The sequence below is a fragment of the Amblyomma mixtum genome, chromosome 4 (assembly GCF_055824585.1).
Source record: "Amblyomma mixtum isolate Tamu chromosome 4, ASM5582458v1, whole genome shotgun sequence".
NCBI lineage: Eukaryota > Metazoa > Arthropoda > Arachnida > Ixodida > Ixodidae > Amblyomma > Amblyomma mixtum.
Genome location: NC_143015.1, coordinates 73,783,918 through 73,810,775, shown reverse-complemented (window position 1 = coordinate 73,810,775; position 26,858 = coordinate 73,783,918). Strand labels below are relative to the sequence as shown.

Sequence of the window (26,858 nt, the reverse complement as noted above, 5' to 3'; positions counted from 1 at the left end):
CAATTCTGTAATAACAGTCCTCGTAGCACTGGTTACGCAGCTCAGCGTCTTCATACGTTGCCGAAGCGAACACCGTTCGACCTTTCGCCGCAGCCGTGCGCAGTGCACATTTGAAAGGCGGGGTATATAAGGCGCGCCTGCCCATAGAACAGGCACAGACACTCGCCATGGAAGGAGAAGAAGAAGCAACAGTCGGATGGCGCAGAAACACCGATCCACAAGTGGTAGCTTGGGAGTTGGCTAAAAAGCAGCAAGCTTTTTGCTTATCCAGGCTAAACCATTGCTAAGCCACAGCCAGTTTTTTTGTGATCAGGAGCTGGTATTCTGTCGATACAAGCCAACTTAAACTTCTCAGTATCCCCTTAATGCCAGTCAAGGCGCCAAATAAAGTGGGTAGTCGTACAGACACTGCCGTGAAGGACAGCCAACAAGGTGCTTGACTGCTTCTGGTAAACGTACGCATGCACAGTGGGCTTTCTGAAATCGGTCCACTGTACTGTTTTTACAGTGCTTAAGAAGCAGTCAATGCTTGGTTGTATTAACTGTGCCCCGTATTAACAAACTCCCATTATGGAACATGACTAAAGCCCTCGTCTACCAAAGGAGTGCTGGTCATTTCTGCAACACCCTCCCCTCCCATGACACCCCTAATGAGGTCTTCAGGGCCATAAGACCTGCTTCCTCTGGGTTCCCACATAGAACTGCCCCCCCCCCCCCCCCCCCTCACCTGAAGTAAGGGGCTGCCCTATGCTTGGTTGTATTAACTGTGCCCCGTATTAACAAACTCCCATTATAGAACATGACTAAAGCCCTCGTCTACCAAAGGAGTGCTGGTCATTTCTGCAACACCCTCCCCTCCCATGACACCCCTAATGAGGTCTTCAGGGCCATAAGACCTGCTTCCTCTGGGTTCCCACATAGAACTGCCCCCCCCCCCCCCCTCACCTGAAGTAAGGGGCTGCCCTATGCTTGGTTGTATTAACTGTGCCCCATATTAACAAACTCCCATTATGGAACATGACTAAAGCCCTCGTCTACCAAAGGAGTGCTGGTCATTTCTGCAACACCCTCCCCTCCCATGACACCCCTAATGAGGTCTTCAGGGCCATAAGACCTGCTTCCTCTGGGTTCCCACATAGAACTGCCCCCCCCCCCCCCCCCCCCCCCCCTCACCTGAAGTAAGGGGCTGCCCTATGCTTGGTTGTATTAACTGTGCCCCGTATTAACAAACTCCCATTATGGAACATGACTAAAGCCCTCGTCTACCAAAGGAGTGCTGGTCATTTCTGCAACACCCTCCCCTCCCATGACACCCCTAATGAGGTCTTCAGGGCCATAAGACCTGCTTCCTCTGGGTTCCCACATAGAACTGCCCCCCCCCCCTCACCTGAAGTAAGGGGCTGCCCTATGCTTGGTTGTATTAACTGTGCCCCGTATTAACAAACTCCCATTATGGAACATGGCTAAAGCCCTCGTCTACCAAAGGAGTGCTGGTCATTTCTGCAACACCCTCCCCTCCCATGACACCCCTAATGAGGTCTTCAGGGCCATAAGACCTGCTTCCTCTGGGTTCCCACATAGAACTGCCCCCCCCCCCCCCCCTCACCTGAAGTAAGGGGCTGCCCTATGCTTGGTTGTATTAACTGTGCCCCGTATTAACAAACTCCCATTATGGAACATGACTAAAGCCCTCGTCTACCAAAGGAGTGCTGGTCATTTCTGCAACACCCTCCCCTCCCATGACACCCCTAATGAGGTCTTCAGGGCCATAAGACCTGCTTCCTCTGGGTTCCCACATAGAACTGCCCCCCCCCCTCACCTGAAGTAAGGGGCTGCCCTATGCTTGGTTGTATTAACTGTGCCCCGTATTAACAAACTCCCATTATGGAACATGGGAACATGACTAAAGCCCTCGTCTCCCAAAGGAGTGCTGATCATTTCTGCTTTCTGCAACACCCTCCCCTCCTATGACACCCCTAATGAGGTCTTCAGGGCAATAAGACCTGCTTCCTCTGGGTTCCCACATAGAACTGCCCCCCCCCCCCCCCCCCCTCACCTGAAGTAAGGGGCTGCCCTATGCTTGGTTGTATTAACTGTGCCCCGTATTAACAAACTCCCATTATAGAACATGACTAAAGCCCTCGTCTACCAAAGGAGTGCTGGTCATTTCTGCAACACCCTCCCCTCCCATGACACCCCTAATGAGGTCTTCAGGGCCATAAGACCTGCTTCCTCTGGGTTCCCACATAGAACTGCCCCCCCCCCCTCACCTGAAGTAAGGGGCTGCCCTATGCTTGGTTGTATTAACTGTGCCCCGTATTAACAAACTCCCATTATGGAACATGGCTAAAGCCCTCGTCTACCAAAGGAGTGCTGGTCATTTCTGCAACACCCTCCCCTCCCATGACACCCCTAATGAGGTCTTCAGGGCCATAAGACCTGCTTCCTCTGGGTTCCCACATAGAACTGCCCCCCCCCCCCCCCTCACCTGAAGTAAGGGGCTGCCCTATGCTTGGTTGTATTAACTGTGCCCCGTATTAACAAACTCCCATTATGGAACATGACTAAAGCCCTCGTCTACCAAAGGAGTGCTGGTCATTTCTGCAACACCCTCCCCTCCCATGACACCCCTAATGAGGTCTTCAGGGCCATAAGACCTGCTTCCTCTGGGTTCCCACATAGAACTGCCCCCCCCCCTCACCTGAAGTAAGGGGCTGCCCTATGCTTGGTTGTATTAACTGTGCCCCGTATTAACAAACTCCCATTATGGAACATGGGAACATGACTAAAGCCCTCGTCTCCCAAAGGAGTGCTGATCATTTCTGCTTTCTGCAACACCCTCCCCTCCTATGACACCCCTAATGAGGTCTTCAGGGCAATAAGACCTGCTTCCTCTGGGTTCCCACATAGAACTGCCCCCCCCCCCCCCCCCCTCACCTGAAGTAAGGGGCTGCCCTATGCTTGGTTGTATTAACTGTGCCCCGTATTAACAAACTCCCATTATAGAACATGACTAAAGCCCTCGTCTACCAAAGGAGTGCTGGTCATTTCTGCAACACCCTCCCCTCCCATGACACCCCTAATGAGGTCTTCAGGGCCATAAGACCTGCTTCCTCTGGGTTCCCACATAGAACTGCCCCCCCCCCCCCCCTCACCTGAAGTAAGGGGCTGCCCTATGCTTGGTTGTATTAACTGTGCCCCATATTAACAAACTCCCATTATGGAACATGACTAAAGCCCTCGTCTACCAAAGGAGTGCTGGTCATTTCTGCAACACCCTCCCCTCCCATGACACCCCTAATGAGGTCTTCAGGGCCATAAGACCTGCTTCCTCTGGGTTCCCACATAGAACTGCCCCCCCCCCCCCCCCCCCCCCTCACCTGAAGTAAGGGGCTGCCCTATGCTTGGTTGTATTAACTGTGCCCCGTATTAACAAACTCCCATTACGGAACATGACTAAAGCCCTCGTCTACCAAAGGAGTGCTGGTCATTTCTGCAACACCCTCCCCTCCCATGACACCCCTAATGAGGTCTTCAGGGCCATAAGACCTGCTTCCTCTGGGTTCCCACATAGAACTGCCCCCCCCCCCCCTCACCTGAAGTAAGGGGCTGCCCTATGCTTGGTTGTATTAACTGTGCCCCGTATTAACAAACTCCCATTATGGAACATGACTAAAGCCCTCGTCTACCAAAGGAGTGCTGGTCATTTCTGCAACACCCTCCCCTCCCATGACACCCCTAATGAGGTCTTCAGGGCCATAAGACCTGCTTCCTCTGGGTTCCCACATAGAACTGCCCCCCCCCCCTCACCTGAAGTAAGGGGCTGCCCTATGCTTGGTTGTATTAACTGTGCCCCGTATTAACAAACTCCCATTATGGAACATGGCTAAAGCCCTCGTCTACCAAAGGAGTGCTGGTCATTTCTGCAACACCCTCCCCTCCCATGACACCCCTAATGAGGTCTTCAGGGCCATAAGACCTGCTTCCTCTGGGTTCCCACATAGAACTGCCCCCCCCCCCCCCCCCCCCCCTCACCTGAAGTAAGGGGCTGCCCTATGCTTGGTTGTATTAACTGTGCCCCGTATTAACAAACTCCCATTATGGAACATGACTAAAGCCCTCGTCTACCAAAGGAGTGCTGGTCATTTCTGCAACACCCTCCCCTCCCATGACACCCCTAATGAGGTCTTCAGGGCCATAAGACCTGCTTCCTCTGGGTTCCCACATAGAACTGCCCCCCCCCCCTCACCTGAAGTAAGGGGCTGCCCTATGCTTGGTTGTATTAACTGTGCCCCGTATTAACAAACTCCCATTATGGAACATGGGAACATGACTAAAGCCCTCGTCTCCCAAAGGAGTGCTGATCATTTCTGCTTTCTGCAACACCCTCCCCTCCTATGACACCCCTAATGAGGTCTTCAGGGCAATAAGACCTGCTTCCTCTGGGTTCCCACATAGAACTGCCCCCCCCCCCCCCCCCCCCCTCACCTGAAGTAAGGGGCTGCCCTGGGCTTGGCCACGTCCGGGGTGAAGCGCAGGAGGAGGCAGCCCCCTCCGTTGTACGCCCTCTCCGTGCACACCTCGGCCACTCCGCAGCCGCCACACAGCAAGGAGCGTCCCTGGTCTCGAGGCTGCAGCTGCTGCTGGGACAGGTCGGACCAGGACACAGAGCTCACCTCCTGCACCGACGCGGTCGTGTGGAGCAGCGTCTTGTCCGCTTGTAACTTCTAACTAGAAAAAACTAGAAAAAATGCGCCCTCCCTTATATGCTGTTTCTTATGACGTCTAGTATTCAGATAGAAGATTTAGTGCTGTGTACCTTGCTTGGGTAGCGCACTTTGGTTCACTATATCCGAGGTTAACATACAAATATCTGAGGTGGCATACTTAGGTTCAATATGTCAGAGTTTGATGAACTAAAGTTCGTTATACCCGAGGTGGCATACTAAGGTTCGCTATATCAGCGCTCAACACATGAAAGGTCGCTATATCCTGGGTAGCATACTAAGGTTCGTTATATCCAAGCTAGTATACCAAGCGGGTATACCGTATAAACGCGTGTAAGGGCCGCACTTTTTTTTCCAGATTTGAGGGCCAATTTTCAGGGCACAGCTCATACACGCGATGTTCTAAAAAAATTTTTTCTTAAAGTAAAAACACCCCATGAGCAGCATTTATACTGCGTTCAATCGTCACTCGCATAGTATTTCGACTGTGAGCTGGTGCTGTGCTCTGGTGCACACTCAACCCAAAAGAAGCCGCGCAGCATGTCCGCTGTCAACGCGTAGCCATTGTTCCGCACTTCCAGCACGCAGAGGAGCAGCTCTTCTTCTAGTTCAGGAAACTTGCGCGGCTTGCCTCGGAAAGCACGCTTTCTGTAGCTTGTGTTTCCCAATGCACACTTTTGGTTGCACCATCATTGGACACACTCCTAAGCCAAGTCAAATTTCCTGCTAGCCGCACACTCGCTGTGTTCGAGAGCTAACCCCCAGCCGTGTAGCTATTAAGGTGCTTGCCCATCGTGCTATGAAACGCTCGGCGGCAGCACATGAAAGCCACAACCATCACAACTACGGTGACTACGGCGAGCACGCAAACACGCCACAAAAACAACAAAAGGCTGCAGCTGGCGATACCGATGTGAATAGCGAGAGATCATGGGGGAAAAAAAAAAGTTGATGATGATGATGACGCACATGGAAGCTCCTGTGCGTGTGCGTGGTCTCCACGATCAAGTGCACCACTGCTCGCAGGCAGAGATGATCACGGAGGCCACGGCACATGCATTTAGAAGGCTATTCCCACCTTGGTCATGGAAAGTTGGGGTGCGGCCCTTAGAAGGATTTATTTTTTCTTAAACATTTCCTTCGGGAAAACGGGGTGCGGCCCATGCACGAGTGCGGCCTCGTGGTATTTCCAATGGCAGTGCCGTTGGCAGCATAGCGGCACCCTGGCTTTTTGAAAATATTAGAAGTGATGATAAGACAGAACAGGGTAACAAGCTGCAAGTGAAAAAAATTAAGCCACGTCTGGAGTTTCTCCAAGAAAAAATAACAAAGATGACATTTTTTTGCAATCACTCTTACTAATGAAGTGTATTATATCAACTCCAGGCGTTGTAACCAGACTACCTGGACAGCCGTGAAGTTTTAACACAGCTGAACGCAACTGTCAGTGCTGGCCAAACTTTTGGAATACAGTAGAACCCCGTTCATACGTTTTTCACCGGACAGGGAAAAAAAAACGTAACAGCCGGGAAAACGCAACAGTGAGGAAAGCACTGAAAATTAATGAAAACAGTGCAGCTTTGACTTTAAACAATTTATTTCCGCAAATTGATCCTAGGACTTTAAAAAATCGAGAATGGTGGATTGCAGTTCGCAACGATCTCAGCAATGATTTGACATTCCGACGTCACGACGGCAGCATCTACGGCGACGTAGTCGCGTCATGCGATTCCCGTGGCACCCAGCGCAATGCACAGCCTCAGTTAGCTCTTGATCACGAGAGGCTGCTTACTACTCTTCATCTTCCATGGCAGTTTCCACTTCTATGCGAAGGCCACACCGCACGCAGCAGTGCTGTGCAGTTCACGCGCTCACTGCAGTCCACGCTGAAGCGACATTGTGCACAGCGTCAAGCACTGAAATGTTCATAGGCTGCTCGCCGCGCTGCTTCGCGTAGGCCGCCCTGACTGCCTGTCGACTGCGTTTAGTACGTCCAGCTTTTCCTCAAGGGAAAGCGCCTTCCGCTTACGCAACGCTATCACGCCATCAAAGCACGATAAAGATGTTGTTGCGACTGAGAGAAGGATGAAAAGGAAATTGCACGGGCCTGCCGACTGGCTCAAGCCGAGCCACCACCGCTGTCATTTGCAGATAGAGGAGAGTTAAAAGATAAAAAGAAACAGTGAAAGAAAAGAAAAGACGCGCGTCGCAACAACTGCGGACGCTGGCTGAGAAAAACAGATAAGCGACCGCTGCCGCGCGCCTCCTCCTCACCACCTCCCACGATAAAGATCGCGGCATTCGGCGTTCGTAGGGTGCCCGTTCGCGAGGCAGATAGCCATCTAGTGGCGGCCTCTCCAACTCGCGTGCGGCTTCTTGCAGCCAGTTCCGTAGCCAAGCCGGGCCAAGACTCGTCAAAAATCAAAATGGCGGTTGGCGCGCATTGCCCGGGCGGGTTCGGGGAGCCCGGTTGCGACGTATCATGCGGGATCGTTTCCTCGGCTACGACGTAACAGCGGGGTTCCCAATACATTGGATCCTATGGAAGCTATGCCGGGACCCGAAGAAAACGACGTAACAGCCGGGAAAACGCAGCAGTGAGGAACGTAACAGCGGGGTTCTACTGTAATCCTGCAAAAACTTCCCAGTTGCGCCCATGCTGCTACAATAACAAGCTAGTATTTATATGTTTGTCTCCGGCAGTAGACTGCCCCTTTAATGCAGTTAAAAGATGCAAAGAAAATGGCTGACCTGGCCTGCCTCAAAGTGTTTTTCGCCAAATCCCTGACAGAAACTGGTTCGGAGTGGCAGTGTCCGAATACACCACTCGGGACAGCAGCATTGTAGACAGTCCCAGAACCTGCAAAGGTTGCAACACAGTGCAAGAATAAAAATAAACCATCACGAGATAATAATACCTAACACGTCTTGCAGAAGCCTCACAGTTATTCTGCTCCTTCAAGCAGTCTCACATTCCTAAAAACATGTGGCACTAGCAATGTTTTTCACTGAAGCTTAGATTCGCTGGTGTAAAGTTCAACCTGTTCAAGATCACATAACACAGTTTATTTTTATAAACAAAACAAGCAAGCAGATGCTACAACCAAATGTAGCATAAAACGTAACAGTAATGTCTTCGGCTAATGTTTATCATAACTGCAGCGTAACTAAGTATACAGAGGCAATAAACAAAACTGAAGACAGCAAGCAACTTCTGCACGAAATACGCGAGCAAACTATCCAGCAACTCGGCTAGCAGTAGGGTTTAGTCTCAACTTCAAAAGTGATTCCACAACTGGCACTTAGTGATGAATCACACTCTGCAGTGCACGTTCCACACTGAGCACAGGAAACCGAGACCTTCAGCGCAACTTACCGGCGCTGACTGGCTGCAGACTCCACCTTGTCTTGGTTCTTGTACACCCAGCCAGCAGCAAAAATGGCTGACGACAAACCATGCCTGCGGGCTACTTCCACTTCCTGAAACAAAACTTGAGTCACCAAGGCTGCCACAGTCATCCCTTGCGGTGAGCACATTGCCTAAACATAAAATGAAAATGTCAGGTTTGTGAAAGAGAGTGCCTTATATCTACTTACTATAGAAGCCACGCACTTTTTCCAATCTGCAGAAATAGCAAAGATCACTTCTGAAGCAAAAATAGGAGCACCACTATTGTGCTGTACTTTTCTCTCTGAGTCTACAAGTGCTGGCTGTGTTGTTTATTTTTGCACCCCAATTGTTTCTCTGCAATTCACTTCCCCCACTGCAAATAAAAGAGCATGTGCAGTGTTCTTCTCACTCTAAACAACTACTGGTGTCTCTGTTAATTAACTGATCCCCTTGACCCACAGTTCTTATCCCGAGTCAATCAAATGAGACGACATCAACATAGGGCTGCCTGAGCTACACTCACCTTGACTGCCTCACTGCCACCAAAGTGCTTTGTCTTGTGTGCAAACACATCGATGCCGACATAGACGTCACTCTTGCGGTTGCCAGCATAGCCCGCAGACTTCTGCAACATCCCTTCGGTCCAGCCGTATCTGAGGAAGATGCCGTCGCAGAGGTCGAAGAAGCACGCGCTCTTCTCATTGAGCTCGCTCTGCCAGTCCAGCCTGCCGTCCAGCAGCACACTGTCGTGCCAGATGACCAGTGAGCCGGGCACAGAGCGGTGAGTCTCCGTGGTTACGGCCCTGAGGAACTCCAAGAGGAAGGGGCCACAGGTCTCGTCCTGGAAACAGGCGGCACCACGGAATTCACCTCAATTTGCTTTGGGCTGATCAAGCACATGACTGATAAGCGGTGTTGAAACACTACTGTCCGCATTGCCACATTTGCCATTTAGGTTCCAGTGCTTTTATTAGCTGTACACATCCTCACACCTAAAGGGCTGCCAAACTTTCACCATCGCAAACTCCTACGTTCCGTGCTCTCCAAATGCGAGCAATATGCTGGACGGCACCTGAGCTCTATCTGCAGACCCTTTGTATAAGAAAGTTAATGCCTTGCCAAATCTCGAGGTGTTCCCAAACAACTATACAAGTATGCAGTGCCATTCAAGTTGCATTAGTCCATCCACACTGATTGCCACTTCTACATGGTGCCAAGAGGCATCTGAACACTGCAGCTGACGTACACTGCAGCTGATGCATACTGTCACACCGGGCGCGTGTTTCCTTGTACCAAACTGGCTTACACGCTGCTTAACCCTAATCTGTTCATAACTGCTAACTCCGTCCCTCCATGCCATGATAACCACCTCCCCTCTTTCTCCTGCACCTAGTGGTACACTGCAGGAATAAAGATATATAAGATCTGTCCCTCAAAACTTCGGCACACTATCAACTCCGGATGGGAAAGAAAGGCTGAAGCAGCAGCAGTGGTGCTACGTGGGATGTGGAGCAAGGCAGCAAGAGAAGTAGTAACGCATCAAGCACAATTTGATGACGCAATGTAATATGGTTAGTTGTCGATACAACAAGTACTGAAGTCTGAAACCACATCGCAAATAAAATGAGGAGAGTTCTTGCAATGCTGCAAAGTCAAAATGACTGAGCTATTGAGAGTTCTAAGACACAGCTAAAGTAGTCAATAAATTTTATCTCCAAGAACTTCAAAGTGTGTATAAAGCAAGAGGCTAACTGCGACTGGCGGCTGAGCTGCATGCTATAGGTAAGCTATAGTACGCAGGGTCCAACATCAATGACATCACAGAGTACACGGGCATTTTTTGCATTTCATCTCCATCGATTGTAGCTGCCACAGCTGAAATTCCACCCCGACTTCGTGCTCAAGGGCCAAGCAAATCAGCCACAGAGCGAATGATGAAATTGTGTGTGCTCTGTAATTAACCAATACTGAAGCAGTCAGCAAGGAAACAGCATTCCCTAAAGATATCCTGTTTAAAGTGCGCTAAATCAAGTGAATAAGATATTTGTGTTCCGTTACGTCACATTCCTAAAGCGTATGCAACCAGAGTATGCATCCGAGAACAACTTTTGCGTACACCTGCAGCCACATTACACCAGATCAAAAGAGGTGAAATTGTGCAGTCAAGTCTGTAATCACATTCAATCGAGGAGACATCTGGCTCTGTGCCACTGCTCAGGAATGGCGTAATTTGATTGCAGACTTCAGAAATGTGTAAAATAAGTCTGGCTGAGCCATAGTTTTGAAGTATCTGGCAGACTTCGTGGCTCAACAAAAAGGATGAGGTAGAATGCTGCGGCAAATGTCACAGGTGTGTGTGTGTGTGTGGGTATAACCATACCCATTAAGCAGCACTGGTTCGGTCTCAATCAAGTCTGTCAGGCTTACGTCTTTGCTTAACAGCTTAGCTGGAAGTGTTTCCACCATTTTAGTCCCACAAACCAACAGAGGTATCACAAGCTGAATGTTTATGTTCACGGTGTGACGTTGCCCATGAACTGTAAGAAGTGCTGTAAAGCACAAACTTCATTCACACAGGGAGATGTCAGGTAACGGACACCCTCAGCATGTTTGTACAATCAGCTGTCTTGGCAAGTGTTCCGTCCTGCTCAGCAGTCGTTCAAAGTCAATATATCTTCTTCAAAAGCCATGCAGTGTCTTGTAGCAAACTTCCCATTTTCTTGACTATATGCATGGAACTAAAGGCCATTCTGACTAACAGAAGGTGTGCCCACTCTCTTGTCCGAGAAAACTTGCAGAATGCTGAAAACGACCATGCCCAAGAATCAACATTTTGCTCTAAGGTACATGAAAGAAGACCTACACAGTTACTATGAATTAAAGTTTTTTAACGGGAATTCCATACCCCTTTAAATGACGCCATGCAAACAGCATCTTCACAGAGACTAAAAGATACACCCAGCACCATTAACAACTCTCTCGACAAAAAAACTGATCAATGGTAGAGATGTGAATCCTTAACCACTTTTTGCACTGCGACTAATGTATGCCAGCAAGTGAGACACAGTTACAAATGACACCAACCATCCCACACTTGATGTTGATGAGCCATCCATCAAACTTGCATGAAGCAGCGATGTGGGCCAACTGGGACACAACTATGGACACAAGGTTGCCTTTTCTGATCTTGCTGAGGATCTTGGCGCCTGGACCTGGCTCCACGGTGAAGGCCCCTGAAAGGCCAGAACCAGTCACTTAAAGGTGTAGGCACAATGAAATACAGTAAAACAGCTGACCAAACAATACACTTCTAATTTGTAACTCTTATTCACCGATGCCTGCAATTACACTTCTTTGAAATTGTAACAGGGACAAGAGCTTCAGCTAATGGCATCCACACAGAATAGAGCACCTGCCATTACAGCTCTCCAAGTAAAACAGCATTACCTGACGCTTCTTACTCACGAACAAGGGAAGGCATTCAAACTATTTCTGCAGAACATTTCTGCACAACTCTGGCAGAGAACACATCAAGCACACAGAGTCCTTGCGGTGGAACTCCAATCTCACAACACTGGTCTTAAGTGTTCCCTTTTTCTCTCTGCCCACTCCATTTCTGTTTCACATACCGCTGTGAAGACAGAATGGTCAAAGGCAAATGTGATATCTTTTACATGTCCTGAAAAAAACTGATAAAGCTCACTCTGTCTATGCACGCAAATATTGAGGCTCAAGATCATCATAGTTCAAGAAAAATGGCAAAATTCTCTAAAACAATGGGTCCAGAAAACGAATTACTGGCACAAGTGAGGCGCATGCAAGAAGTGCGGACTCAAGCGACTGAAGGAGAGCAGCAAATGTCCATCTGATTTTGGGCCGCAAATACAAGGCACTCCTAAGCACAGCTTAAGAGAGAACGGACATTCAATTTTCAGCAGTACATCACAAGCATTTGATAATACTTCTCAGGCCACACAACACAGGCCTATGTCATAGTGTAAGCTTGCATGGTGGTATTCGAACTGAGCGACAAGGAGGAAATGAACCGAGGTTTCTCAGAGTGCCGCCAATGTCGGCAAATGTTACACGTGCTGGCCTTCCTTGGGAATGCTTGGCCACAACCTCCTATATGAGCACGCCAACAACTCTGGCAGTCCCCACTGGCTCGTGCCGACCTGTGAACAAGGCAGCGTTCAGACTTGCGAGACAGCAGAGAGTGCTAAGAATCTCTGTCTCCGGACAAGCCGCCAATAAGACTGAACCTGGAAATGTTATAAACACTAGAATTTTTCCCAGTACAGCTAGCCTGACAATGCTGTTTCAGCAGCTAGCAGATATTAAACGCGAAGTCATAGGGCTTAGGTTAGGAGGATAGATGAAGCAAACACAGTGCCAAAGGACGAGCACATACTATGCTGCCGCAGTTTAGCGGACAGACGAGAGCTAGATGTAGATTCCCAATCAATAAGGACATAGCTAGCAGCATGAAGGAATTCTACAGCATTATATAAAGGTGGCAGTTACCAGAATTAACCTTAACAAGAGGTGCAAACTGAAGGTGCTAAAGGCCCATATGCCTACATCTGGCCACGATGACCAGAAAGTCGAAAGCTTAAATGGAAATGTAGCATCGGCAATGATTAAAGTAAGAGCACAGTACACTGTACTGATCAGTGATGTCAATGCCAAGGTAGGCAAAACGGAGGCAGTACACCATGCAGTGGGTGAATATGGCACAGGTTCTAGGAATACCAGCAGAGATTTGTTAGCAGAGTTTGCAGAATAAAATAATATTTCGATCATGAATACCTTTCTGCATAAACGGGCAACCAGGAGTGGACACGAGAGAGCCTGAATGACGAGGCTAAAAATGAAACAGACTTCATGTTGTGCGCACACTGTGGCACCACGCAGGATGGGAGGTGCTCACCAGAGTGAGATGCAGAGGATGGCAAGATCGTTAATTAGCCTAGACTTCTGGAGGGAATGGAAGAAACTAGTGAGGCAGGAGCCCATCAACGAGTTAGCAGTAAGAGGGAAAGTAGAGGAATTCGGGATCTCCCTGCAGAACAGATATTCATCTTTAAAGGTACACTAAAGAGGAATCTGAACTCGTCTTTTTACCGCGGGAACTCGATCTACGTAGTGATACGTAGCGATCAGCGAAAGCAAACAGTCTACGCGTTTTTTTATTTCCGTGGGCCTAATTTGCAGCTATGTTCTCTCTGACTGGACCTATTTATTCAAGGAAACCTAAAAAACAAAATAAAAACAAAAGCGAAGCCGCCGCGTGGCTGCCTAAAAGGCACTCCAAGCTTTGACTCCTCCTCCTACCTTCACCGGTGAAAGTTCAAAAAAATGTGGGAGCCGGGTCGTTTAGTCCAAATGAAGTTAGGAAAACCGGCCGCACAGGACAATGATTTGAAGTTTCTAAGAATGCTCTGAAAGTGTAGATCGAGTTCCCGCAGTTAAAAGGTGAGTTCAGGCTCCTCTTCAGTGCACCTTTAACTGAAGATGACACTTGTAATGTTCAAGCAATAAACGATGACCTGACAGCTGTTGCTACGGGGTGCACAATAGAAGTAGGCAGTACAATGCTTAGACAGGATATTCTTGGGAGGAGACGAAAGATCTGAACAATGCACGCCAAAGCATGAAAGCTATCCTCTCCGTCCCATGGACAGCTATCGTTATGTAGTGCGTATTAGAAGCAGGCAGTAGAATGGCTGGACAGGATATTAGCCATCTCTCTCAAGAGACGAAAGATCGTCGCCAAAGCATTAAAGCTATCCCGTAGAAAGAGAGAACTTCACCACACAACTTCACAGCATTCTGCAGTGCTTATGGCAGCTGCGCCATCTGGTTTGTAGTTTGACAACTAAAGTTCTGTTTTCGATGGAGTCTTCAAAGTTTTGAAATTTTTTCCTAAAACCGTGTTTTTGGCAAATAAATATTCTGTTGTAACGCAAAATTCGTTACTCAAATATATATGCCTAAAAAGCACAATTACTTAGCTTTTTTTTCGTGTACTGCATAAAATTTCAAGAGCAGCAGTTTTTATATACACAAAAAAACTATGGAAACCTGCAAAAATCGATCATTTTCCACGGGTAGGGAAAGAGTCAAGTGACATGAGAAGAGCAGAGTGGGTGAGGGATGCAACACAAGTTAACAATATTCTAGTCAAAATCAAGAACAAATGGGCAAGGGCATAGCACGTAATGCGAAGGGAAGATGACTGTGTTTGTTAACGGCAACAGAATGGATTCCAAGAGAAGGCGTGAAGTGGGAGAAAGTTAATTAGGTGGATAAGGTAACGAAATATGCGGGGTTAAGGTGGTCGCAGATGGCAAAGGACAGGGTTATTCTGAGACACCTTTGCCCTGCAGTAGGCATCGTTAGGCTGATGATGATGATGATGAGATATTTTGTAAGGAACTGCAGCCAGTGACACAACGTGAGCTGCAGGAGAGCATCAAGAGAGAAAACTCCGTTTCAAGCATTCGCACTGGTGCCCAAGCAAAGCCTCTGTTGCTCCTCACGGGCACGCTCAATTGGGAGAGGCAGTACGAGGTGCTGAAGCTGCTGTGTTGTAGGGCAGGCTTGTTCAACCAGACAGTAGTGTGAACCTTTTACAGTGTTGTCCATAAGCCGTCTTGTGTGCAGGTACCCTTAAATGCTATACACGTTGAACAGGCAGCCCCTGTAATGGAGGCAGCAATGCGGAGTACTGCAATTAACACACGAGATAGGAACATTTCCAGCACTGCCTCTTTTATGCAGTGGTTATTAAAGAGTGTTAGGTAAGTAACAAATGTTTTATTCTGAGCACGTACACAAAATCATGACTGCCGTTTTAAGCAATCAGGATGGTACATGCTCCCATGATCAGGGATGTCACTGCCCAGTTCCCCACACTGCTGGTTCCAACACAACACCCCCCTGCACTTTGATGAGTGCTCTTCCTAGGAGTCCAACCTCTGTCTCTGGCTTGTGGTCTCTGACTTGTTAATAGCTTTGATTGTCCCGATGGAGTTGTTGTTGCAGGTTCCAGTAACCATCCAGAACAGCCACCGGCATGGGTTCTACTCTAATCCTTATTGCCAGGATTTTAACATTTGGAACATTTTATTCCTAGCAAACAGTGCACTATTTTTGAATAGTTTGTAATAAGCCTTAGGAGGCCATGATTATACCATGATGAAAACACTGATGATGCTACCAATATTGCGTTTTGCTCAGAAATAAGAAAACACCCAAGCTGCAGCAACTGCACGCAAACATCCTGTTAGGACAGCAGCTTGGGCATGTTGGTTATTCATTTTTGACGGAACAGCGCAAAACACTGGGACAAGAGACAAGCGCTGTCTCTTGTCCCAGTGTTTTGCGCTGTTCCGTCAAAAAACATCCTGTTGAACCGAGGTATCGATTGAGCGACCCACCTAAAACCTTGACGCCATGCTTATGGCCAGCAGAAATCCACCCGGGAGGCGGGATTGTGACCAGGTGGTGAGAAGAGTAGACGAAGCTGTTGATCAAGTGCCAGTGATGAAACCGGTAGCTGTCAGAGTTCTCACAGCCGTGGATGAACCTAGTAGGAAACAAGCGGTAGCCTTCAACATCTGCTGCCGTGAAAGAACAATAAACACAAGGCTGCTAGCTGAAGGGTGTTCACATACATTCGACGGAATTAAGTAACGACAAAGTACGACAAAATTCGGCTATCACTGACAGCGATGTATGCAGTCGCAGGAAATACAAAATAGCATATGCTAACTGACTTCTTTCATAATTAGCGCGACTAACAGCCCCCAGTTCCTCTTCGGGGTCCCGTCCCTCCGAAATTTAAGTTTTTGTTCTCACTCCAGAAAAATGCACGAAGTCCATATCCGAAGATGACTATATTTATACAAACATGCAATCGCTGAACGAGCGTGCTACGCGTGTTTATGGATGGAAACGCCATTAACGACCGAAATATTTTCATCCTTACGCAACCGTTTCGCTGCCCTGCTCGTGTTCAATTTGCACGCGATAGTAAGTACTACTTTTCGGCATTGTGCAATGCCACTCTTTCTTTCCTTCAAGAGTTGTCAGTTTTGACCGGTTTAGATCGCGTGTGTAGTGCTGTACCTGTCCTCCAGAGAGCCTCCCATCATGTCGAGGCAGAAAAGAATCTTCGGGTCATCCGGTTCACCCCGCTTCACGTCTCTGAGCGGTTCGACAGTACATGGCAGCGGTTTCTTGAAGCCCAGAAATTCCTCCAGTGTCTTCAGCGCGGCGACCTCCTGATCAGACATCGCGTCGATGGACGTCCGAGACAAACTTGCATGAACCAAAATGACACAGGCAGCAAGACTCAGCACGTTCTGGACCAGCACAAATATGCCGTTCCTGTGCTCTGCATCACTTGGAACAATTTTCTTAGAAAAAAAAAAAAAACACGAAACAGCAGGTCAAAGCCGAGCGAAGCTATCGGGCACGACACACCACCAGGGTTTGTTCCAAGCGTTCAGAACTTTTCAACACTCGAAACTTTCGAACCGCCAATCACTTTTTTGTCATAATTCACACAAGGAGACGAAGGAATCTCGATGTCTTCATCACGGCTGCAGCACCGCCAACACTTTCAAAATCGCCTCGCCGTAATCTCTTTCAAAAGCATGTTCAAAAGTTTTTCCCGGCGACTTGTCATGACTTGTCATTGACCAAGCGATCTGAAAAAAATAAGTGTTCCAACCTCGCCTACCGCGCAGAACGTGTTGAATTATGACCGCAAGGGAGCAGGACTAGTCAGTAATTTTTAATACTTAGTGCATATAAAAACCAACTTCATTTGAGTATTTTTTTCCCGAGCTCTAATGTTCTCTTTTAACACATTAAAAAAAATGTCACTTGCGCCAAGTACTAAACATTGCTCCCTTCAATGAACTAAAAATTACTGAGCAGTCCTGCTCTCTCGCTGTCATATTTCAACACGTTCTCTGCGGTAGGCGAGGTGGGAACACTTGTCTTTCAGATCGCTTGGTCAATGGGCGCCGGGAAAAAGTATGAACGAGAAGCAATGAGATTACGCCGAGGCGACTTTCCAAGTGCTGGCGATGCTGCTGCAGTGATGAAGACATCGAGATTCTGTTATAGCGGGACAATCTTTAGGGCCAAGCAACCCTGAGCTACCATGTGTCACGTGTTGGCGGCTTCCCCGCCAGTCTGTACCCTGCTACAGTGCTCTAGAATATTCCAATATTCTAGAGCACTGTAACCCTGCCACCAGGGTTGCCAGGTTTGGCTACTTTGCGCCAAATTGGCTACTTTTAGGACCGCTTGGCGACAAAAATTTGAACTTGGCTACTTGGCTACTTTTTGGCTACTTTTGAAATCGAAGTTAGGACTGTAATGGACCTCTTTTTCTGCCAATGGTCCATGCATCTTTGCTTGTCAGAATGCCATACGTGAACACCATTATTCTGCGGTGCCAGTCTTTTTGTTGAAATTTTGCCTGTAATTATGTTCCAGACTTAAAATACTTCTCGCTCCTGTGTTCTCCCAGGCGAGATTCCGCCTCCGCTATGCAATGCTGTTATGTAGGTTTCCTTAGAACCAGCAAGAAGAAATGTCCTATCACCATTCACTCAATGCGCTTCAGCTAAATAAGGATGTGAATTGCTACTTAGCTGATATACCTTGTTTCCTCAGTTGGATACTGGTTCAAAGCGTATTGATCGGCCACACATGCTAGCCCGACATCCAATTGGATGATGCTGGGAATTACAGTCTTGGTTAAAATTTTTCAGGGCAAATACTGTTTCCTTTTAGCCGATTACTGGGGAACGGGGAAGAGCAAAGGGCTTTGAAACGCGATGACGAAGACTCTGTATCGTCCAGCGATATCCGGAGAGCCATGAGTTCCTCAGTATACGGCTGAAAAGGAAGCCATGTGACTTGAAAAAATTTGACCAAGGCTATGCTTTTTATGTCTTTAGAACATATGAACTGCATGTGGCGATCAGTCTGTTTTTGCAATATAAAGCTGAAAAAAGATCACAAGAGAGAAACGGAAAAAGAAATAGGGACATCAAAATCAAACCCTTGTTTAAGGAGCAGTGAAGAAATTTCATGCAAAAATCAATGCCAGGCATGCCATATATATATACACACACATATATTTGGGAATTAAAATTGCCATGGCTGTGGCTTAGGAACACCAATTATTTCTCCTCTGAAAAGAAGAAAAACATTTCTGATTACTTTTCCCACACTCTTTCCCTTCAGAAATTCCTCGCGCGTTTCCGTGCTTCTGTCCCATGGTGTTCATGTATTTCCTTTCATTTGATTTACAATGCTTTTGTACTTCAAAGTTATTCGCATTCACGATTGCCCTGCGTCCTACCAGAATTATATATTTCTTACGCCCTTTATGCTTCTGGTGACGCTTTTATGCAACTTTGGCGCTATTTTTGGCTAATTTTGACACTTCGGCAGCTAGTTGGCTACTTTTTTGGCTACTTTTCTTCTTTTTGTGGCTCCTTTCAAAATTTAGGACCTGGCAACCCTGCCTGCCACCAGCAATAAAGGACGTAACATATAATTGGCGACGAGGTAAAAATGGCAACTGCGCTGGGCACGATTGGGGAATTCGTTCCAACAGAGGCGGCGTCTTGGCCCTTGTATTTGGAGCGCCTCGAATTTTTCTTTCAAGCAAACGACATCGACGGTAACGAGAAGAAGCGAGCAACGCTCTGCAGCGTTTGCGGCCCAGCAACGTATGCCATCGTTCGCTCCCTTTGTTCTCCGGATGCGCCGTCGGCCGTGGCCTACGATGAGATCGTCAGGCGTCTCTCAAACCACTTCTCGCCGCGACCGTCGGTGACAGTACAGCGTTTCAAGTTTGGCACACGTCAACAGCAGCCCGGTGAGTCAATTGCCGACTACATCGCAGAATTGCGACGTCTCTGGGCCGTTTCACATGCTGCGACTAGAACGAAAATAGTCGGCCTAGTCGGTGACGCCGCAGTGCGATTTTCGCACAGTGCTTTCACATGCAACGCGTACCCAGCGAATTCGGTCGGAGGGACACGCAAGGTTGCTCGATGTTCGCATAGGCAACCCACGATTAAACCCGACAGAAACACTGCACGGAATGTGTTGATGATGTAATGACCAGCTTGTTTTTAGATGCAAGGCAATATTTCGTATGTTTTGATTAGAATAAACAGTTTTGCTTACGCCGCGGGAACAGCTCCCACGTGACCCCCCGCCGAGACGGCGCGTGACGTCACGTCACGTGCGAGTTGTTGCCGCGGCAGGTCTCGACGCACGTGCGCTCTCGCTCGCGCGCCTGGAGACCGGTCGTGGCCGCGGCAGCTGCTCCCGCGTGACGTCACGTCACGTGCCGACTCGGCGCTGCCCATTGGTCAGTCGCAGAGCGACCACACCGACGCTGCGACTGGATTCCAACCGGACGGAACTTGGTCGCAGGCCGTCTGCGGCTAGACCGACCGAATTCGCAGCGTCGCAGGCGAGAATCGCATGCATGTGAAACGGCCCTGAGCGGGCAGCGTTTCGACCCGTGTGTTGCGAAGGTCTCTGCGCCAGTGACAGCCAAGGAGGGTACCCATAAGCAGGCTGGTTCGCCTGGAAGCACAAGCGTATGTTTCCGCTGCAAGGGTGCGCATTCGCCAAGCAGTTGCCCATTCATGAATATGCAGTGCCACTTCTGCAAGCAACGAGGGCACATAGTGAGAGCATGCAGGAGGAAGGCGGCAGCTCGCGCTTCGGCTGAACCCAACTCTCAGAACAAAAAACGGGCCAGTGGAGGCCGTCACAAGAATGCTGCGTCGGACGTTTACGACGTGTTCGTGCTGTCTGGTGAAGAGCCAGCCGTGAGAGTGGAAGTGCGCGTCAACGGAAGTCCCCTAGAGATGGAGGTGGACTCTGGTGCAGTGTGTTCAGTCATCAACGACCGGACTATGCAGAAGCTGCGAATATCGAAAAGGGCGTTGCGCCCAAGTAATCTTCATCTCCGAGCTTACAATAACAAGGAACTACGAGTGTTGGGTGAACTGACCGTGAAGGTGGAATTCAAGGGGCAGGAACATCGCCTGCGATTGGTGGTGGTTAAGGGTGCTAGTATCGGACTTCTCGGTCGGGACTGGTTCAAGTCTTTGGGAATAAGTCTGAGTGGTGTTCACAGTGTGTACGAGCCGAGTCGAACTGGCAGTAGGGGAACAACAGCCTTGCTCAAGAAGTATTCTTCAGTCTTTGAGCCTGGACTTGGGACAAGTAAAGGGCCTCCTGTACGCATAGAGGTGAACCCGGCAGCTCCGCCGCGATTTCTGAAGCCACGACAAGTACCGTTTGCATTGAGACCGAAGGTGGACGAAGCACTGGACAAGTTGGTGAGCCAAGGCATTTTCCAGCCTGTGCGGCACTCGAGGTGGGCAACACCTGTCGTTCCAGTTGTCAAAAAAGATGGATCGATAAGGATCTGTGGGGACTACAAGAGCACAGTCAATCGTGTAGTGCAGTGGGAGACGTATCCCCTGCCGACACCGGAGCAGCTGTTTGCCAGGCTGGCAGGTTGCTCGAAGTTTTCAAGGCTAGACCTCGGACAGGCGTATCAACAGAAGACTGTTGATGAAGAAACAGCTGACTTGTTGACGGTTACAACACATCGGGGACTGTTCCGCGTAACCCGTCTTCAATTTGGCGTGGCAGTGGCAGTGGCTATCTTTCAGAGGTACATGGAAGAACTGTTGCATGGAATTGATGGTGTTCTTGTGTTCTTGGATGACATCTTGATCGGTGGAAAGGATGAGGTGCAGCACAATGCTCGTTTACAAGAAGTGCTCAAAAGAATTCATGAAGACGGTCTGCGACTAAAGTTTGACAAATGTCAATTTGGTGTTGAGGAAGTGTGTTACTTGGGATTCCGTGTGAACTCTGCAGGTGTGCAGCCGACAGAAGACAAGGTGCGTGCTATTCACAAGGCCCCAGAGCCGACATGCAAAAAGGAACTTCAAGCCTTTTTAGGAGCTCTGAACTTTTACAACAAGTTTCTTAAAGGAGCAGCTCATGCCTTGGAGCCACTGTACCGGCTGTTGGACAAGGGTCGCGAGTGGCGTTGGATGGAAGCTGAGGCGGAAGCATTTCGCCAGGCGAAAGATCTGCTACAGTCATCACATGTTCTGGTGCACTATGATGTCAACAAACCCTTAGTGCTGGCCTGTGACGCATCCCCGTACGGACTGGGTGCTGTGTTGAGTCATGTGTGCGAAGATGGCAGCGAGAGACCGGTTGCATATGCGTCGAGAACTATGAGTGCGGCAGAACGGAATTATGCCCAGACAGACCGAGAAGCGCTCGCCATCGGCTTTGGCATAAAGAAGTATCATCAGTTTCTATATGGGAGACATTTCAAAATTGTGACAGACCACAAACCTCTCTTAGGACTGTTGCACCATGCCAAGCCCATTCCCCAGGTGCTATCACCACGGATGCTGCGTTGGACCCTCATGTTATCGGCTTATGACTATGAAATTGAGTATCGACCAGCGGAGAAGCTTTCCAATGCTGATGCATTCAGTCGTTTACCACTGAGAGCCAGTAGGGCAGAGGAAGAGGAGCAGCGTCTTGGGGAAGTAGGGATGCTGGAAATGGCGCCGGAAGTAGCATGGAACTCTAGGAAGGTGGCAAGATTCACGTCAAGGGATAAGCTGTTGGCTAGAGTCTGCAATTGGGTGCAGCATGGGTGGCCAGAGGGTAAGCTGCCAGAAGAGTTTGCAGCGTTTGTGAGCCGCAAGCATGAACTGTCGGTGTACCAAGGTTGTTTGCTGTGGGGCAGTCGTGTGGTCATTCCAGAGCCAGCTCGACCGTATGTCATGGACATTCTTCACACAGCTCATCCAGGAATTGTCAAGATGAAGGGGCTTGCCAGAGGAGCCGTGTGGTGGCCAGGAATCGACAGAGATGTTGAGCAGAAAGTGAGAGACTGTGCACGTTGTCAGGAATCCAGGTTTGCGCCAGCAGCTGCAAAGATTCACCCTTGGGAATTCACCAAGCGTCCTTGGACAAGACTACACATCGATTTTGCTGGGCCCTTCCAAGGCAAAGTTTTCCTCATTGTGGTGGACTCTCACTCAAAGTGGTTGGAAGTGTGCCGGATGAATTCCATGTCGACAGCTACAGTTTGTGCGAAGCTTCGTTTCCTTTTTGCTACCCATGGCATTCCAGAAACTGTTGTTTCTGATAATGGCACTGCCTTTTGTTCGGAGGAGTTCAGAGACTTCATGTGCCGGAATCAAATCCGACATGTGACCGTTGCCCCATATCACCCTTCTTCGAATGGTCAAGCAGAACGCATGGTGCGCGAAACCAAGGGAGTACTCAAGCGAATGGTTGGAGGCGATATCGACACACGTCTGGCTAGGTTTTTAATGACCCAGCATATCCTGCCTCATGCTACAACAGGCAAGAGCCCGGCCGAATTGCTAATGGGCAGGAAACTTTCAACTGTGTTAGAGCGTCTGCATCCTGACCTGCAGTCCAGTGTGCAGCAGAAACAAGAGCAGGTGATGCAGCGCCGTAGCCAGGCAGTGCGACTGTTTGATGTGGGGGATCGAGTGTTTGTGCGCAACTATCTCTATGGGCCCAAGTGGTTGCCGGGCATTGTGGATGCTGTCACAGGACCAGTGTCGTACTTGGTCGTCACCAAGGACGGTCGTCGATGGAGACGTCATGTTGACCAACTCAGAAGTCGTTCTGCCAGCTACGCATTGGACAGTTTCGCTTCTGGGATGTGTGAAGAGGAGGAACCGCTGGTTGCTTCCCCGGCAGGGTGTTCCGGGCTTGGCATTCCTTCAAGCCTAGAGGACCCTGGAAGACGGGACCAAGGAGAAAGACTGGAGGAGGCTGCAGCGCCCAGTACCGAATCTGCTTCCTGTGGTGAGGACCGTGAAGCGAGTGCTTCCCTTCAAGTCCAGCGACCACAGCGCCAACGCAGCCGCCCTGCGTATCTGAAGGACTTCGTGACGTAGGGGGGAGGAGTGTTATAGCGGGACAATCTTTAGGGCCAGCAACCCTGAGCTACCATGTGTCACGTGTTGGCGGCTTCCCCGCCAGTCTGTACCCTGCCACCAGCAATAAAGGACGTAACAGATTCCTTCGTCTCCATGCGTGAATTGTGACAAGAAAGGGATTGGCGGTTCGAAAGGTTCGAGTGTTGACAAGTTCTGAACGTAGATTTCTGCAGAAATCTTCCGCAGATGCCATTAGCCGAAGCTCTTGTCCTTGTTCCATTTCAAAGCAGTGTTAATGCAGGCATCGGTGAGCAAGAGTTAGAAATTAGAGGTGCGTTGTTTGTTGGGCTGTTTTACTATATTCATTGTGCTACGCTGCTTTATTGTGTGTTGCTTATATCTGCGACCCTTATGAAGCCTATTGTCACAGCTTTGGAATTCACTTAGGGAACTTAAATTGGGGCTTACTGGAATGTGTTGGTGCTCTCTGCAGGTTCGCCACCTTCTATAGACTTTTGCAAAAAGGGCTTCGTGGGCGCTGCCATATTGTCACGTAGTGGTGACTGCAATCCGGCGAACAGGAAAACAGCGAGAATGTCTTCGAAACGAAACTCTTTATTTGGGCTGACTTGCGCCCGCAAAGAACTGAATCACTCGGCGGCGGCGTAGCAACAAGCGTGCTCGGCGGTCGTCGATCAGGATGCCCGCCTCTCTCGGCGGGCATTCAGTTAGTCCAATCAGTTCTGATTAGTCCAATTGGAAGGGGGTGAAATACATCCTAAAAGGCATGAAATCGATTGAATCATTTTATGATAACTCAAGAGGCAGTGCCCGACTCTTTAAGCTAGATCAAGGTGTCTTTTAGCGCGTAGCTACAAAAAGAAATTTAACAAAGGTGACACCTGTGCTGTGTGTGGTAAATCTGTAGAAACAAATGAACACAAAAAGAGAAGACAGACAGACATATATACAACTTGAACAGACAGACAGATATATATACAACTCTGTTCATACATGATGTCCCCTTAGAGAATGAACATATTTAAGATAGAAACGGCTATTCTAGCCTTATGCGGGCAGCCTGACCACGTCCATCCTTATGCAGCAAGTAACAATACTGTAAAAACATGCTACAAGGTAACTTAAAGCTTAATATGTAAAAAAGAGGGGGGTTGGGGGACCTATTTCCAGGGCATTCCCACCTCCCTACAACAGACCCTCAGCAGAAACACCACACTCATTACAGACAAGTTGCGCTTCCTATTTAAACATAAATATTGCACTGCAGCTGCATAAAGCTCGAACAGTCAAACATCTTGTGAGGAAGCCCTCCAGGCATCTGAAGCAGAATATCTTGGAGACAACTTAAGTAAGCATCTTGAGTAGCTGCTGAAGTCATAAAGATCTTTCCTAAGACAGCTTCCGGACATCTTGGCTAGATGTCTTCCAGACAAGTATCAAACAGCGTCTTGTAGCATCTTTTGTAGCCCGAGATGTCTATGACCATTGCAGACGTTTTAAGATATCTACAAGATATTTTGTGCTCAGTGGGCACGGCGGGTAAAGAAGCCCCTTTTCCTTGGAAGAAGCAGACAACGCAACCAATGGACCAATCGCTGCAACAAAGAGATGTCTGACACTGTGGTGGAAAGTGGTATGCTAGTCGACTGCGTACTAACTAGTTTGAGCAGTCATGCATGCGCACCAACGACACTGAAGCACATACAGCGTGGGTAGAACGTGTGTGTGTCCCGCCGCCCCGCTCTATCGCGATCTTGGTTTTGTTGCGAAAGCTACATTGGCAACGAACTTGTGATTTCACTGTGGCGGTGCTTCGAGGAGGCGCAGAGACCGACCGCGAGCCATTGTCTAGCTACTGCCGCTGCTGACGGATGCCGCACCATCTAGCATGACACTGCGCGCCTCGCCACCACCGCCGTTTGGTATGACGCCACACTGCTTGCCCCGTCGTCGCGTTCTCCTCCGCTCGCTTCGCCAGCTGTGTCTCCTGCCTGCTAACATGTCTTCAATGCAACAACACAGCTAGACAATCAGACTAACCTGCACTTGCAATCAAGATTAACCAAGGCTAACTAAGCTACACCTTAGCTTTCACTACATATATCCTGGCATAGCCCTAGGTTAGCAATTACTGCGCTCTTTCGCTGCCCGAAGTCCATGTATTCGCATACAGTTGCGCCTTATGCACTTCCGTTTCCGAGCTTGGCGTCCACAATCGTGAGTTGTGAATAGAGCAAGTAACACGAAAATACTCAGCTCAAAATTGTGATTGCACTCTGCCGAACTGTATAGCGGTAGGCAGTGAAACAACTGTAGGCTTATCGCACCGGATGCAAGCACGTATTGCATTGTCCTGATTGCAGTTGTTGTCTAAAATTGCAGCGCCGTTTCGAGCGCCGCATGCGCCTTGATTAAGGCGCGTGATAGAGGGCTTCGCTCCGGTCGAATCTACTTGACGTCGGAGTTTCGTTGCTTGTTGAATCGGCATCAGATTCCATATTCGTAGCTGCGTCAATTATCGCCCGACAGCTGCTCCTCTACATCGGTTGCATTAAAGGGACACTGAATGAAAATCCCAGGATATTCAGAAGGCGTCATATTTGCATTCCTAAGATAGGATTATCCTATAATATATAGCATAATATATAGATTATAGATTATATATTATATAATAGATTATATATTATATAATATATAGATTATAGCCCTTATTCCCATTTGTTTTGAGCGGATGGTTGCATTTTTTTTACGTTTCGTAAACGGCACTCTTTTTGTTCTCTTATAGTTCCCACATTCTCTGTACCACAGTTTCGTGCTTTATTGTAATGCATTACTCTACAGCGTGTTCTGCAGTTAAGCGTGCGCCTTAGACTGGACTGCACCTCACAGCTGAACGGTGAATTGTTCTAACTCAAATTTCGCACAGAAAAAGGCGTTTGGTCGACAAAATTGTTTTATACCACATTTGTTTGGGGTATTTGCCTAAATCGATAAGAAAAGGTCGCATATTCTCACCTTCTGCGGTGGCGACGAAACAGGCCACTTTCCCTGTGATTGTACCAGTGGCGCCATCTCGTTTGTCGGCCGTCGGAGATTCGGCAAAGGACGTGGGGGAGTGTTTTGCAGCAGGTTTGAAGATGCTGTACCACGAAAGTCTTCAAACTTAGTGCCGTTTTGGCCAGACTAAGCTTCTTGTGATCACTGATAAAACAGTTGCTGAAGAATCTTCAAACTTCCCGCAAACGACTCCGCTTCTTTTGTGTACAGATAACCGTCAACAACTTGCGCTTACTGCGTCTTTGTCTTCTTTTCCTGCGACCCGCTGGAGTGGCTCAGTGGTTAGGGCGCTCTGCAGAGCCTGGGGTCGCGGGTTCGATTCCGATTGTGTCGGTTTCATTTCTGTGCAGGCGAAACGCACTCTGTGATGTCTGTGCATGTTAATTATAGACAGGCGGCCAGAAATTAGTCTGTAGCCCACCGCTGCGGTCTTCCTCATAGCCTGTGTCGCTTTGGGATGTTAAAACGTCGTAGGCCGTACCATTTTCTTCCCCAGGCTGTATTTTTTCTTTTTTGCTGCTTGTATTATTCTTGCGGCTGCTTTCGTGCCTTTCACATATTGCCCAGAAGCCAGTCAAGCTTGACGGAGCTGTTCCTGTGGGGGACCTCTGACCCCTTCTCGATAGAAATAAAAACTGATTTGAT

General features: G+C 48.7%; 1 protein-coding gene across 1 annotated transcript in view; it reads right to left on the bottom strand.

Annotated features, from left to right (window-relative positions):
- LOC149347017 (uncharacterized) overlaps positions 1 to 26,858 on the bottom strand; it is a 74,551-nt gene that overhangs the window by 16,279 nt on the left and 31,414 nt on the right. Inside the window, exons 11-17 of the mRNA XM_089541462.1 lie at positions 16,252 to 16,554; positions 15,561 to 15,709; positions 11,203 to 11,351; positions 8,642 to 8,959; positions 8,104 to 8,207; positions 7,479 to 7,587; positions 4,489 to 4,679 (exon numbers count right to left, since the gene is read on the bottom strand). Coding sequence (XP_089397588.1) covers positions 4,489 to 4,679; positions 7,479 to 7,587; positions 8,104 to 8,207; positions 8,642 to 8,959; positions 11,203 to 11,351; positions 15,561 to 15,709; positions 16,252 to 16,554 — 1,323 coding nt within the window. The remainder of the gene's footprint in view (positions 1 to 4,488; positions 4,680 to 7,478; positions 7,588 to 8,103; positions 8,208 to 8,641; positions 8,960 to 11,202; positions 11,352 to 15,560; positions 15,710 to 16,251; positions 16,555 to 26,858) is intronic.